Below are 16510 nucleotides of genomic sequence, written 5' to 3'. Positions count from 1 at the left end.
TACATAGGATGACTCTCAACCAACTGAGCCACACTGGCCAAGGCGTCAATTTTTGCCTTTTAAATGCGGGGACCATGTTAAGTCCACCCAAATTTGAAATTTATATCTCCGTGGTGAATTGGAATGGGACCTTTAATCATTATGAAATGTTTCTCTATCTCTAGTAGTATTAAAGCCTGATATTATTAAAATACATCAGCTTCCTTTTTGTATTTGTATGATACAACTTTTTCCATTCTTTTGCTTTCAATTTCAAGATATCCACTCAAAACAATGAGAGTTTGTTGAATTCTAATGTGAAAGCCATTTTAGTCGGCACATTGAATAACTCCATTGTTTCCTGGCTTCTATTGTTGTTGCTGGATGTGTGGCCCCTTTAAAGGTATACACTGCAGATATGAGCCTGGGCAGCAGGAACTCCAGCTCAGACAGTTTAGAACAACTGTTCCTAGATCAAAGTCCTCTTTCCCCGGGACTGAGATTATGAGCCTCCTGGGCTAACCTGAAACACAAACTTAATTTCTGAGGAGCTTTAACCTTTTATTGACATCAGAACCTCTTCATTCCACCAAGAATCTTTGCTTTAGAAATGACCAAGTTCTAAGATCAGGGTTAACCACATAATTTGCGCTGCCCTGTGCAAATTGAAAATGTGGAGCTTCTTGTTTTAAAAAAAATTAAGAATATCAAGACAACAATAGCTGAACAATAAGCCAAGTTCAGGGTCCTTCTGAGTGTTGGACCTTGCACAACGACAGAGGTTGCTCACCCCTGAAACTGGCCCTGCATGAGGTAGACTCTGCTTGCTGACCTGACCTATTATTTTTCTGCACACTAGGTCCATTTGTTCCATTAGTACTTCAGTGAAACTCAAAGAAAAAGAAAGCTAAGAAATGAGTCATAAAACTTTAGAAATTGATAAGCTTCTTGTAAATATATACAGACTCAAGAAAGAATATATGAACAATGAACTTACAATTCTCAGCTATTAATTTCAGAAAAGACAACTTACCCTAATTATATAATAAGCAAGAAGAAGTGTAAAGAGACTCATTTTGGCTTATGTACCACAACTATTATCACTTAGAAGAAGGTAGTATTGAGACAGAAGGAAAAAATCCAGACTTCAATTCTATTTTCTTTTTGTTTTGTTTTTTTGTTTGTTTGTTTTTTAAATCCTCACCCAAGGATATTTTTCCATTGATTTTTAGAGAGAGAAGGAAAGAAAGAGAGAAATATTGATGTGAGGGAAACGCATTGATTGTTTGCCTCCTGCACACACCCTGATCAGGGCCTGGGCCGGGGCAGAGCCTGCAACTGAAGTACATGTCCTTGACAAGAGTCAAACCCGGGACCCTTCAGTCTGCAGGCCGACGCTCTATCCACTGAGCCAAACCGGCTAGGGCCAATTCTGTTTACTGAACATTTTTTCATAGCCACGACCCACCTTTTAGATTTCACTATGGAAACAATAATTTAAATGAAATAAATGCATGCCAGGAAGTAAAAAATACTTGTGTGATGTATAAATGGGAGGGTTTCAAGCTAAATCAAAATTTGATATCTAATAAGATATTATGCTTACATTACATTGGAAAAATGAAAAGCAATAATGTTATTCATTCAACAAATGTTTATTGAGTGCCTACTACATGTCAAGTAGAGAAATAGTAAAAAAACATGATCATATATCTATCCATATATATCAAAGATTAATGCTAAAGAGAAAAAAAGTAATGGGAATAGAAAGCAGAGAGGGGTCAACATTTTAAGGGGGTGGTGGTCAAGGTGGATTTTACTGAGAAGATGACATTTGAGGAAATTCTTGAAGAAGATTCAGGTATTGTGAGAGCTTTTAGTGTGTTTGTGGATATCAAAAGGTTGAAGATAAAGAAGATATAAATGATGAGATGGTCTGGGAGGTGATAAGAGGGTAGATCAAGGGACATGGGCAAAGGGAACCTGTAAAAGGAAAAGACAATATGCTTTATGAGATCAGAGGACATGAATTCTGAGTACCCTAACCTGTTTGGCTCCGTGGACAGAGCGTCAGCCCATGGACTGAAGGGACCTGGGTTCAATTCCGGTCAAGGGCATGTACCATATCTCTGGCCAGAGCTGTGTGTGGGAGGTAACCAATTGATGTGTCTATCACATTGATGTTTCTCTCTCTCTGTCTTTCCCCCTCCCTTCCACTCTCTTTAAAAATCAATGGAGCCGAAACCGGTTTGGCTCAGTGGATAGAGCGTCGGCCTGCGGACTGAAAGGTCCCAGGTTCGATTCCGGTCAAGGGCATGTACCTGGGTTGCGGGCACATCCCCAGTAGGAGATGTGCAGGAGGCAGCTGATAGATGTTTCTCTCTCATCGATGTTTCTAACTCTCTATCTCTCTCCCTTCCTCTCTGTAAAAAAAATCAATAAAATATATTTTTTAAAAATCAATGGAAAAATATCCTTGTGGAGGAATAACAAAACCAAACCAAAAAATGAATTCAGAATAAAAGGGCACTGCAAATTGTTGACTTTTCTGCAAAGTGAAAGTGATACTAGCAATCTTAGATCATGTGTGGCATATGATAAAATCTAAAGAAATAGTTGTGATTAGTAGAGAAAAGAAAGTGCATAGTATAGAAAACCAAGTATATATAAATTGAAAGCTGAAGTATGAAATATGGAAAAACAAACTTATTAAGGATAATAGGAAGACAATGCTTAATGAATTATTAATATCACAGCTTATAAACAAAGTGTCATGCAAAATTATATTATAATTTTATAATCTTGAAAAAATATAAAGTAAATGAAGGAAATTGGGGGGGGGGCATATAGAAATTATCTAGCATGCACCAGAAATTTTTTATTGTCAATAAACACTGGTTTAGATTTTATGTTCCTTGGCAATAAAGGCAAAAATGAATTATATTATGGCATATATTGTTCATTTCTGACATAAGAATGCATACAAAGTCATTGATATGGGCATCGAGTTTTCCAGAACTAGCTTTAGGACAAATTTACCATAAGCCCTTTGATGTTTAAGAGAAATCAGATAACATAATGGATAATATTTTTACCATGATTTTCTTAAAACAGGAATTGCTGCTATTCAAAATTTTATAAACCAGAGGGCATAACATGAGATCACAGGTAAACAAGGGTATGATCTCACAATAAAGGGATGTTTATCTTAAAGAATCTCACTTAAGTTCTGAGTAAGATTTGCCTAGAATTAAGAGTTATCTGCAGAAGGTTAAGAGTTATACTTTCCTGATAGCTTTTACAAAGTCCTAAATAAATGGTTGGTAAAAATTAGATTTACAGTTTGAGAAGTAACCAGGAAAAATAAACATACAAAGGAACTTTAAGAGTAGAGAAACCGGATACTGCTATGTTTATGAATAAAAGAATTGAATGGAAAAGTAATTTAGGTTCTGAGCTAGGACAAAACATAATAAAAATTCATAACATTAAGTTTGAAATTCAGAAAAATGTTGCATAAAACATAAAGAAATATATGAAATCTGCAACGAAGCCTATAAGAAAGAGAGAAAAATTCCCCAGGTGTCAGAAATGAAAGGTAAGTCCATTCTAACGTGGGGATTGTAAACAAGAATCTAGGTTACTTGTTTTGTGATTTCAACTGATACGAAGGCAGATTACTGAATACAAATGTTGAGACTGGGGTTTAATAATCATAGGAGAACATAACCTACAGTCTTGAACCTTTCAAAGCAGAGATATGGAACTGATACTAGTACTTCCCATAAAAAGCAACGACCTGTGAAAGGGTTTCTCCTCTGAGTAGAAAAGCTCTGTCAAATCACAGAGAAGTTGAGGAAGTTTGTGCTGAGCAGGACTCTGGCATGGAGATCCCCACTCCCCCACTGAGTAACAAAACCTAAAGTGAAGCCTCTCTCAGATGTGGAATCTGAATTTATTCTACCCCTACGGTGAGGGAATGCCCAGCTGAGACATTAATATTAAACTGGTGCTGGACCCCAATGAGAAACACCAGGGTGCCTGGCAGTAGCTAATCCAACACTGCTCTATAGGGACGCTACTTCAACAATGGTCACAAAATTCCACACTCAAGGTTCACACACAAAAAATGACACTCACTCAAGATACACAATAAACATGACAAAATGTAGGAGATTAGATTACAGTCCACAAAAACCCAGTAAAGAGGAGGATAAGCAACCTCAAAAAGTTAGTTATAAAAAAATATTTCTGCAACTAATTATTTTAAAAATTAAAGAAAATTAATTTTCAAAGAAGAAGAAGAAGAATAGCCTGACCAGTGTGGCTCAGTTGGTTGGGTGAGCGTTGTCCCATGCACCAGGAGGTTGCAGGTTCTATTCCCAGTCAGGGCACATGCCCGGATTGCAGGCTTGGCCCCCAATAGGGGGCATGCAGGAGGCAGAGGATTAATGTTTCTTTCTCATTGAATTGGCTCAAGTCTGGGAATTGTTCCAAGGGTCAAGACTCTCTCTATTGTGATTCAAGTCATACTTCTGCTCCTCTGAACTAGAGTTTCAGGCTTATTCAAATCATACTAAATGTAAATGACACTAAGTTACTATACTAAATAAGCAAGACTTTGGTAGACTGCCTATCCAATTCAGAGCTAGGGACACCATGCGCAATTAGTCAACACCGAAGATCTCCATGGATCGATTTGCTCTGAGTTATTACTTTGGCTCTGCTGTCCATGACCTTAACCGCACCCACCTTGTCTTTGGCAATTAAGTGCTGTCACGGTCCTGGCTACCTCTGGAACTTTTGGTCCTGGGTGTCAGTGAACAACCAAGTGAACTGGTAAAACCACTCTCAGTTTCTTGGCCTGACATAAGGAATCCAGAATTTCTGCTCCGTGCCCCCAAGTCAATAAATTGGACCTGATCCTACTTTCTACTCCTTCCAACCTGCTCCAACACTCTTAGGATCCCAAACATCCCACATGTTTTTTTATCAATTGAAATTGGAAAAATCTTGCCATTCTTTTAGTGCATTTGGTTCCCTCTCATAAGTCATTTTATAACTGATCTCCTGAGGCCTGGCAGGATTTAAGTCTGGCTATAGGTCAAGAAACAACGAGAGGCGTGAGGAAAGGTCCTGAGGAGGCTCTCTCTCCTTCCAGGTTCTTAGGCAAGGGGCCTGACCTCCTTAAACAGGGCAGAAGGGCTGTTTCTGTGGCAAAGAAGGCTTGGTAGGATTCATAGGTCAAGGACCAAGCTTCATTTGATTCTGCCCCTGGAGTCCTCATACCAATGTTCCAAGTCGCTCTTCTTCCCGGTCAATGCCCTAACTTGAACAAAAGAGATCCTGTGGAGCTTCAATTCAATTTGCCTTGTAAGTCAATCACCGACAGAATTAGCTTTTTGTTTGTTTCTCAGAAATGTTTCAGAAACTTTGCTTGTGCATGAGAATTTCTTCTAGGACAGACAGAAGTTTGTAATTCTGAATGTTCCTGGAACTCCCTGGCTTGGGGGTTACAAAAAAAGTCACCTTAATATTGAGGACCAAATTCCATTACTTTGAAAGCTCTCACACATGGAACTAAAACCTTGGACCTCTTTTGAGGTTCTCTCTTACAGACATAGCTCTGGGGTTTTGGAGGTGGTCACATCATCTCACAAACCATGCGAGGCTGCTGTGTGTGGCTGTTTTCACTTTGATCTGGGCTCTGTCTGGCTCTGAGCCACGCCTCTGCTGCCCAACCTGACATCACACCTATGCCACTGTTCACACGGGCTGCTGCTTCACGCTCTGTCCCCCCACACCGGTCACAGCTGCTTCACCTGGGCCCCCGTCCCTCTCCCTCAGGCTACTGCTTACGCTGGTGCTGCTGCCACAGATGCTATATCTGTGTGCCCTGCTGCTTTGCCTGATCCATTGCAGTCTTTCTGCTTTGGCTCCTGCTCCTGCTCCTGCTCCTGCTCCTGCTCCTGCTCCGGTCACCCTGTCTTCTCCCGCCCGTCAGCACGCTTCACTGTCACCACCACTCTGCCCCAGACTGCTAGGGCCTCTGTTTTCTAAAATGGGTAGAGAAATTGCCTCCTCTTCCTTGTGTTCTGTCCTCTTGTAGAATCCCACTTCGGGGCTCTTGGGGCCCCAGTGTTACATAGTTTAAGGCGTTTTTGAGTATTATCCACATAATTTCCTGTCCTGACACATTCATGCTGGTGACAGAGCTCATGGGGAGGTTGAGTCAGAGGCTGTGTACTATACCCCAAATCCCCTGGAAATCGCAGGCCTTATTACTGAGTTTAGTTTATTGTGTCATGTTTCTTTCCTTGAGGTGCCACCTTCTTCCACTTCTCTTTTAACCAGTTTCCCACTCGGTTTGAATTCTTATCATGAACATAGTTCAAATACTTGTCTTCAAAGATGCCTTAACTTGCGGCTCAGTCAGTGACTACAAACAGATGCAGAGGTGGGTGTGGGCCCCATTCCACACAGAATGTGAAGGACAGTCACGCCTCCGCAGGATTTAGAAACTCCTATTTGGCTTTATCAGAGGGAAATCACACACACACACACACACCTGTAAACAAAACAAAGCTCTTTGCCTTCAGGAGCTTACATTCTAGTGGGACACAGACAACAAATAACATAATAAATAAAATATATGTTATCAGGTGGTGACTGCAGAACAAAGGGAACCGCAGAGCAGGGTAAGGACAATCAGACGTGCCCGTGGTGTGTGTACGCACGTGCGCGCACGCATGCATGGGTACAGCTGCAGTAAGCTGGTGGCTAGGTCAAGTCTCATTGAGAAGGTTCCCTGCTAAAGGAAGACATGAGGAAGAGAGGAAGTTAGTTAAGGAAAAGAATGTTTCAGGCAGAGGGCACAGCCAGAGCAAAGCCTTTACCCCAGAGTGTGCCTGGGGTAACAGGGTAACGGCAAGGCCAGTGAGCGAAGAAGAGGGAAGAGATCAAGGTCAGAGATAATGGGATGCCAAGCTAAGTAGGATCTTAAGCCTACTGTGAGAGTTTTGACTTTTACTCTGAGTAAAGTGAGAAATTACTGGAGGATTTTGAATAGACAATGACATGATCACTCTGGCTACTAACGATGGGGTTTAGGTTAGGCAGTGGTTCTCAACCTTCTGGCCCTTTAAATACAGTTCCTCATGTTGTGACCCAACCATAACATTATTTTCGTTGCTACTTCATAACTGTAATGTTGCTACCGTTATGAATCGTAATGTAAATATCTCTGATATGCAGGATGTGTTTTCATTGTTACAAATTGAACATAATTAAAGCATAGTGATTAATCACAAAAACAATATGTAATTATATATGTGTTTTCTGATGGTCTTAGGCGATCCCTGTGAAAGGGTCGTTCGACCGCCAAAGGGGTCGCGACCCACAGGTTGAGAACCGCTGGTTAGAGGACGAAAGATTGTGATGAGGTTTATTGGGTTAGTCCAGAGAGAGGATGGTAGCTCAGACCAAGGTAGTAACTGAGGAAGGAGTGAGTAATTAGATTCTGGCAATATTTGAAGGGAGAGCCAAATAAGATTTCCTAATAAACTGGATGTGAGAGAGCAGAGTCAAAGCTAACACAAAGATTTTGACCTGCAGATAGAAGCTGGTGTTGTCATGAAATTCCAAGATGCCACAATAGGGAAGGCCACAGGTTAAAGAGTAAGATCTGAAGCTCTGTTTAGATCTGTAGATTTTGAGATTCTTATTAGATATTCAAGTGGAGATATTGATAGGCAATTGGATATGTATCAGGAATTCAAAAGGGAGATCTGAGCTGGAGAGATGCCTTTGGGTATTCTCAAATTGGAAATTACATTTGTAGCCTGGAGCATAGATGAGATCATCAAGGTAGTAAGTATGGACAGAAAATAAGAGAGGGCCCAGGACTGAGCCTGGGGTACTTCAACATAGGAGGCTGGAGAGAGGAGACCAAGTCAGCCAGAGGCAGGGAGGTGGAAGGAAAATCAAGAGTACAGTATACTGGAAGCCAAGTAAAGAAAGCACACCAAGAAGGAGAGAGTGATCAATACCATAAAATGTTGCTGGTCAGGTAAGAGGAGGTCTAAAAACTAACCATTGTAATGATCAACATGAGGTCACTTGATGGTCTTGACAAGCACTATTTTGGTGGGATGGTGTGGGCAAAAGCCTTATTGGAGTAGGTTCTGGAGAGAGTGGGAAGGGAAAAATTGGAGACAGAATTTACGATGGCTATTAAGGAGTAAAGATATTGTGCAGTCGACAATGAGGTACCATCTCACACCTGTCAGAATGGCTATCATCAACAAATCAACAAATGACAAGGGCTGGTGAGGATGCGGAGAAAAAGGAGCCCTTGTGCACTGCTGGTGGGAATGCAGACTGTGCAGCCACTGTGGAGAACAGTATGGAGTTTCCTCAAAAAATTAAAAATGGAACTCCCATTTGACCCAGTGATCCCACTTCTAGGAATATAGCCCAAGAAACTAGAAATACCAATCAGAAAGGATATATGCACCCCTATGTTCATAGCAGCACAATTTACCATAGCTAAGATTTGGAAACAGCCTAAATGCCCATCAGCAGATGAGTGGATTAAAAAACTGTGGTACGTCTACACAAAGGAATACTATGCTGTTGTAAAAAAGAAGGAGTTCTTACCATTTGCAACAGCATGGATGGAACTGGAGAGCATTATGCTATTCGAAATAAGCCAATCAGAGAAAGATAAATATCACATGATCTCACTCATTTGTGGAATACAATGAACAACATAAACTGATGAACAAAAACAGATCCAGAGACAGAGAAGCATCATACCTCATGATGAGACTGTCATACATCAGAGGCAGGTAGGGGAGGGTGGGGGTAAGGGGGAGAGATCAACCAAAGGACTTGTATGCATGCATATAAGCCTAACCAATGGACACAGACCCAGGGGGGTGAGGGCATGAGTGGGTGATGGGGGGGGGCGGAATGGGGGGATAAGCACACATATGTAATACCTTAATCAATAAAGAAAAAAATTAAAAATATTGTGCAGTAGATGGAGGAGAGAGCATGTCAAAAGGAGTTTTTTGTTCATTTTTATTAAAGACAGTAGGAATAATAGCATGCTTGTAGACTGATGGAGAGTGAAAAATTAATACCATGGGCTAGAGAGCAGGAACAATTGGAGCAACTTTACTGTTTAATGATTCAAATGCTAATCTCTTCTGGTGATGCCCTCCCTCACAGCCACACCCAGGAGAAATGTTTAACTAGCTATCTGGGCATCCTTTAGCTAGTCAAGTTGACACATATAAATTCACCATCACACCCAGGCAAGTCAATATGCATTTACATTTTCTACTATGCAAAGCACAGCACTACAAATGCAAAATAAAAAAGAAATGAGAAATGGGACCACACTGTGTAATATTCTCTTGTGTAAGCACACTAGCAGGATAGAGAAACTTGATGCCTAACAGAATATCCTCTGACTTTTACAAACAATTTCTAAAATAGAGAGGAAAATGTTTCTACTTACTTGTAAAATTGAGTTCTTCTTTCTTCATTTTCCCTATTTTCAGCCCTCTTTATATACTATTTCCCATCAGTTGGTGCGGGGGGAATGGAAACAGGCTAGGTAGCTCAGTTGGTTGGAGCGTCATCTGATGCAATGAGGTTGCAGGTTTGATCCAGGTTGGAGCACATACAAGAATTAATCAGGAAATGCATGGATAAGTGGAACAACAGATTGATGTTTCTCTCTCTCTTCCTCTTACTGCCCCCATCACTAAAATCAATAAATTAAAAAGGAGGAATGTAGGTGAATTGTGTGAATTTAATATTTTATTGTTAAGTATTAGTATTGAAAAGAACATGGCAAGTCACCCTTGACTTGAATGTATACACAAAGTCAGAAATCACTTAAACAACCAAACTCTCCCTGAAGAATATTTACAATAAACATTGCGTAAGGTTATAACTTTAGTGGTAAGATGCCGGGGTCCAACCCCAGCAGGTCCAGGGGTCCCCAAAGGTGTGGACGGAGTCGGCGAAGAAGGAATGACACGGAGGCAGCCTTCTGGTGATCATCATAGCCAGGTTCCTCTAGCCAGGTTCAGTAGCCAGGTTCTAGTCAGGCTCTCTTGCCAACCTCTGCAGTCAGGTTCAGTCCAGGATCCCTTGCCATGTTCTCCCGCTAGGCTCTGTCTCTAGGCTCCCAGGCCAGTCCCTCTCCAGGATCCTCCGGCATGCTCTCTCCAGCGAAGTTCTTCTGTCTCTAGGCTCCGTGTAGGCTCTGTCTTCTTGATTCTGTTCTAAGTTCTGAGTGTTTCTGTCTTGTTACAACTGTATTTATACCAGTTGATTCAATCCTATCAATCTCTATTACAAAGGTTAGGGCGTTTCTTATCTCCATTCCAGAGAGAAAAGATTATGTAGTTTAAGCATGATTGTTCGTAGTTAAAGGGATTAATTACCCACCTGGCACTTAGTTGAGGGGTTTTATTCCCTCCCTAACTTCAGGGGAAAATCCCTACCTGGGGATTCAACCTTTCTCGGAGAGGTGACTTTGGTTAAAACACAGTGCCAAGAAGGTGAGCAAACATATTAAGAACCGTATGCCATATATGCCAGGTCCCTTGAAACAGCAAGGATGGACCGGCTCCCGGCAGTAAGACACTTAGCAATATTAGCAGTGTATCACTCCCAAACCTTTCAAACAGCTGACTCATCATTACATAATGCTCACATGTATGACTTCTCCCAGAAATTGTTTGAATTCATAAGAAAGAGTAGCTAAGTTTTTCTATTTAGTGTATCTGTGTAGATAAGAAATTCTCAATTAATCAAATTTCAGTATTGGTATAGAATCTTATAATGCAAAAATAAAACAAACTTTTCAGACACACACACACACATACATACACACACACATACACACACACACACATATAAAATCAGGAGTTCAGTTCTTAGCAACCCAAAAGTCCCTAGTTCCGAGATAGAGGAGTCTGGAGTAGGTGACAACACAGGCTGTTGCCTCTATAAGCCTAGGTTGTATGCAGGGTCAGGTTATCTAGCCTCTCTGGGCTTCCATTTCCTCATCTGTATAGGAACAATAATTGTCCCTACTTGAAACTGACACATTTTAACTATTTAACAACAGTGTCTGCACATTATAAGTTATTAATATGTTAGTTAATATTTGCATTATTTGATAATGACCTGAATTAAAGAAACCAGAGATATTAATAAATGAAACTTAAAACCAACAAAATGAATGGAGCTGAGGACTCACATATCCCTGCACTTGCCTTTACGTTTCTGGTGCGTGTCTATTGCAGATGAGGACCCCACAATCCTGTTTTGGCCTCAGATGACACACTATCTTGTCCTTGTCCAGTTGTTTTATCTCAGCAGATTTCAGTGTGACATGTGCACTGGCAGGGACACAGAACCCTGTCTTCTCAATACCACGTCCAGCGATCCCCTCAGAAAGGCAGATACAGATGGCGACATCGTTTTTTACCTTCAGCCCACCTCTTATCCAGTCTTAGTTTCTTTGCTTGCTGCCAAGCTTCCAGATTTGTCTTAGATTCAAGTCTTCAGACCTCTTCCCCTAAAAGGAATAATAACCACTGACTCGTCTCTTCACTAACGGAATTAAATAATTCTCACCCCACCCATTTTAAAAAAATAGTAGATTATTTTCTCTCCTTCCATAGCATCATTTCTTAGCTAATCTAATTGACTCATCATTACCCTGTCCATTTACTTATAATAGGAAATTGTTTCTTTCTTCTTCCTTTCTAATTCTAAATGGAACCCAATTGACAGTAACATATGATTCTTTCTGTCCTCTGTCCTCATCTAATTTGGAGCATCTTCAATTGAATGTCAACAACCATCAGAAAAATTGCTCCCTTCTTTGTCTTCCCTAAATATACCTGGGGCATGAGTAGTGGGGGAGGATTTCCGGGGGGGCTGGCACAGATGCCAACTTGGAAAGCTGACTTTTCATTGATCTGACAAACACTCTGCTTTCTTATCAATATTATAAATCAAATAAAAATGCAATTTTCTACATAAAACAAAACTCCCCCAAAATGGGCTATTATCATAGATGATTATTTGTGTTCATCTATCTCCCTTACCAATGGGCATCATCTAATCCACTGAGGGCCTGAATGCAACAAAAAGGTGGAAGAAAGGTCAATTTGCCTTCGGTTTGAGTTGGGACATCCATTTTTGTCCTCAGACATTGGTGCTTTTAGTCCTGGGGCTTTCAGACAGAGAGCAGGACTGACACCACCAAGCTCCCCAACCCACACTCTTCACTCGCAGGCCTTCAGACTGGAGCTGAATTACACCACAGGCTTTCCTGGTTCTCCAGCTTGGATATGGCAGATTGTGGAACTTCTTGGCCTCCATAAACAGCATGAGCCAATTTCTATAACAAATATAAATATTCTATTTGTTCTGTTTCTCTGGAGAACCCTAACACACTGAATGACAGAATGGACAAGCAGAAAATTTAGTCTCAGATGAGATACTCCTGAAAACATTCTGGCCTTGGAGACACACAAACAGCTTGGGAGATTAGAGTCAAATACACACAGGCCCTGGTCATGTAGAACTGTGCCCCACAGAAGCACAGAGGAAAGTGCTGAGGCCACCACAATCCTTTCATGAAAATACCACTTCGTGAATGGCTCATCCGGACTACAATTCCAGTAATAGTTCTACCTTGATTTGTTTTGTGATCTTAAATAATTTATTATCTTCTGTCATTCTACTTCATTTTCTACATCTATAATAGGATATTCTATCAAGGTTCCATACAGTCACCTTAGCTAAATATGCTGTTGCTAATGAAAATAAGTGTTAATGTGCTGCTTGCTTGGAAATATATTTTCTAAGAAAAAACTCAAAAGTATTTTTTAAAACAGGATTATTCCTAAAACAAATGACAATTAAATGCAAGTGCATGAGCAGTGCATAAAGTGCTGACAGCTTACATTTATAGAAATTCAATACTTCTAAGTAATTCCTGTATCAACCATTACTCAGCCACACTGATATAAAATTTAGAGGAATTAGAGTGATCAAAAGCAGAAATAATCAAAACCTTATTCCAATAGATACCTACATTACAGTTGCTGTGGCAACCCACAACTTTTCTTTTCTGCATTGTGTGTGTATAAAAGTCACAAAGTGATGTTTTTGCAAATGACGTTATAGCAGCCTCAGTTTGGAGTACAATAGTTAATAAGCCATCTCACTGAATTGTATTTTTGGTCTTATGTGTTCATTATTGTGGAGGGAAATAATAAAGCACTACAGTTCCTGGAAAAAACGGCCAGACTTTATTTTTAGTATAAAGAATCAGAATTTTGCCATGACTGGTGTTGCTTAGTGGTTAGAGTGTTGGCCTGTGCACCAGAAGGTCTCGGGTTCGTTTCCTGGTCAAGGGCACATGCCTGGGTTGCAGGTTCAATCCCTGCCTCAGTTGGGGTACATGCGGGAGGCAACCAATCTCTCTCTCTCTTTCTCTCCCTCTCTCTTTCCCCTTTTCCTCTCCCCTTCCACTGTCTCTAAAAAATCAATGGAAAAAATATCCTCACTCCTTGGGTGAGAATTTAAAAAAAAGAATCAGAATTTCATTCTCCTAGAAAAGATACTGAAGTACATTCAAAATAAGCAACAAATGTGGATTTAAATAAAAGCTATTATCAAGAAGCTTCCTAGTACCAAACTTAATTAAATGATAATTAATGATTTTTAAATGTTAAAATACTAAAGGCCCGGTGCATGAATTTGTGCACCAGTGGGGTCCCTTGGGCTGGCCTGCGGGATCAGGCTGAAACCAGCTCTCCAACATCCCCCGAGGGGTCCCAGATTTTGAAAGGGTGCAGGCCAGGCTGAGGGACCCCACTGGTGCACGATTGGGACTGGGGAGGGACGTGGGAGGTTGGCAAGCTGGGGAGGGACCATTCCAGGGTATGTCTGGCCCACCCAGGGTGTGTCCTGATCGGCTGGACCCCAGCAGCAAGCTAACCTACCAGTCGGAGCATCTACCCCTTGGTGGTCAGTGCACATCATAGCAACTGGTCAACCGGTCAACTGTCTGCCCCTTGGTGGTCAGTGCATGTCATAGCAAGCAGTTGAGCAGCCTTAGTATATCATTAGCAAATTATGCTTTGATTGGTTGAACGGCTGACTGGACGACCAGACACTTAGCGTATTAGGCTTTTATTATATAGGATAACAATATTGTGGGCTTACTACTTACTGATGTAATGTTTTGTTCAAGTTACCATGCCAAGATCACAGCAGCTAACAATGGAATAGAAATTGTATTTTTTTAAATAAATTTTTTTATTGTAGCACAATCTATAATAATAAAAGTGTAATATGCTTATTAGACCAGACAGCTGAACAACCTTCAAGACATCCTTCTGGATGACCTTCTGGACGAAGCCGTGGCTGTAAGGGCTGAGCCCCTTGCATGAATTTCATGCATTGGGCCTCTAGTATACATATAAAGAGAAAGGCATACAAATCACAAGTATGTAAGCTCAATATAGTTTTATAAAGTTAACACTGTGTCATACCCCTTGGATCAAAATAGAAAACATTACTAATACCTTCATAGCTTGTTTTCAGTTTGGGCTAATACAGATAGTAATGCTGTCACTGTAATGCTGTCACTGTTTTTGTACATGTCTTTTGGTAAACATAGTTCCATACCTTCAGTGTAAAAATGCTGGATGATAGGATATGCAAATATCCAGCTTTGGTAGATACTGTCAAACAGGTTCCCAAAATTGTACCAATTTGCATTCCTGATGATCCACATCCTTGTCAACTCTTGGTATTGTCTGTCATTCACATTTTAGCCATTCTAGTGGGCATCATATTGCCTTGCACTTTTATTAGTATTTCCCATTTCCATGATGAATAATATAGTTGAACACCTTTTTCACAGGTCTATTGGATAATTAGATATTCCCCTTTGGAGATGTCTAATCAAGTCTTATCCCCATTTTTCTAATGTAAGTCTTTCTGTATTGATTTGGAGGAATTTTTTACATATTCTGGATATAAATCAGATACATGTATTGCTGCCGGGAGCCGGTCCATGCTTGCTGTTTCAAGGGACCTGGCATATATGGCATACTGTTCTTTATATGTTTGCTCACCTTCTTGGCGCTCTGTTTTAACCAAGGTCACCTCTCCTAGAAAGGTTGAATCCCCAGGTAGGGATTTTCCCCTGAAGTTAGGGAGGGAATAAAACCCCTCAACTAAGTGCCAGGCGGGTAATTAATCCCTTTAACTATGAACAATCATGCTTAAACTACATAATCTTTTCTCCCTGGAATGGAGATAAGAAACGCCCTAACCTTTGTAATAGAGATTGATAGGATTGAATCAACTGGTATAAATACAGTTGTAACAAGACAGAAACACAGAGAACTCAGAACACAGAACTGAGAACACAGGGCTTGGAAGACAGGACCAAGAGAGACAGAGCCTAGGCACAGAACCTACAAAGAACGTTCTCTAGAGACAGAAGAACTTCGCTGGCGAGAGCATGCCGGAGGATCCTGGACAGGGACTGGCCTGGGAGCCTGGAGGCAAAGCCTGGCGAGAGAGCATGGCAGGGGATCCTGGACTGAACCTGACTGCGGAGATTGGCAGGAGAGCCTGACTAGAACCTGATGACTGAACCTGACTGGAGAACCTGAGCAGAACCTCTCTGGAGATCCAGACCAGAATTTAGCTGGAGATCCGGGCTAGAGATCCTGGCTAGGCTGCTGATGAACTGAACACTGTCTCTGAGTCTTTCCTTCTTCGCCGACTCCGTCTACACCTTTGGGAACCCCTGGACCTGCTGGGGTTGGACCCCGGCATATTGCAAATATCTTCTTCCATTTTGTAGTTTCTGATCATTTTCTTTTTTTAAAAAAATATATTTTTATTGATTTCAGAGAGGAAGGGAGAGGGAGAGAGAGATAGAAACATCAATGATGACAGAGAATCATTGATCAGTTGCCTCCTGCATGCCTCACACTGGGGATCGAGCCTGCAACCCAGGCATGTGCCCTGACTAGGAATCCAACTGGGACCTCCTGGTTCATAGGTCGACGCTCAACCACTGAGCCATGCTAACCAGGCTCCCTTTCTCTGAGTATCTTCATGAATTCAAGGGTTATTTTATTTTTTATTTAATATGTTAGCTCAGGGGTCCTCAAACTTTTTAAACAGGGGGCCAGTTCACTGTCCCTCAGACCGTTGGAGGGCCGGACTATAGTTTAAAAAAAAAACTATGAACAAATTCCTATGCACACGGTGGCAGCAAAAACACCCGGCGGGCTGGATAAATGTTTTCGGCGGGCCGCATGTGGCCCGCGGGCCGTAGTTTGAGGACCCGTCTCATTATAGTTATCATTTTTTATGCATAGGTTGTCACAAATTTAACCAGTAAAAGCCCCCTCAATCTGGCTCCTGTGTCCTTATTACCCCAAAAATATTTCAGCACTTC

General features: G+C 41.1%; 1 protein-coding gene across 2 annotated transcripts in view; it reads right to left on the bottom strand.

The window, feature by feature from the left end:
* Positions 1 to 10643: 10643 nt before the first annotated feature.
* Positions 10644 to 16510, bottom strand: part of LYRM7 (LYR motif containing 7) — a 40838-nt gene continuing 34971 nt past the window's right edge. The window contains exons 5-6 of one of the 2 annotated variants that reach the window (XR_009453060.1): positions 10899 to 12415; positions 10644 to 10860 (exon numbers count right to left, since the gene is read on the bottom strand). Coding sequence is in view for 1 of the 2 variants with exons in the window: in XM_059698279.1 (XP_059554262.1) it covers positions 12330 to 12415 (86 nt within the window). In the remaining variant the exon portion in view is untranslated. Of the gene's footprint in view, positions 10861 to 10898; positions 12416 to 16510 lie in introns of those variants that run through there. The other variant, XM_059698279.1, reaches the window with a different exon arrangement.

The sequence above is a fragment of the Myotis daubentonii genome, chromosome 5, assembly GCF_963259705.1.
Source record: "Myotis daubentonii chromosome 5, mMyoDau2.1, whole genome shotgun sequence".
NCBI classification, from domain to species: Eukaryota; Metazoa; Chordata; class Mammalia; order Chiroptera; family Vespertilionidae; genus Myotis; species Myotis daubentonii.
This window is presented reverse-complemented; position numbering and strand designations above follow the sequence as displayed.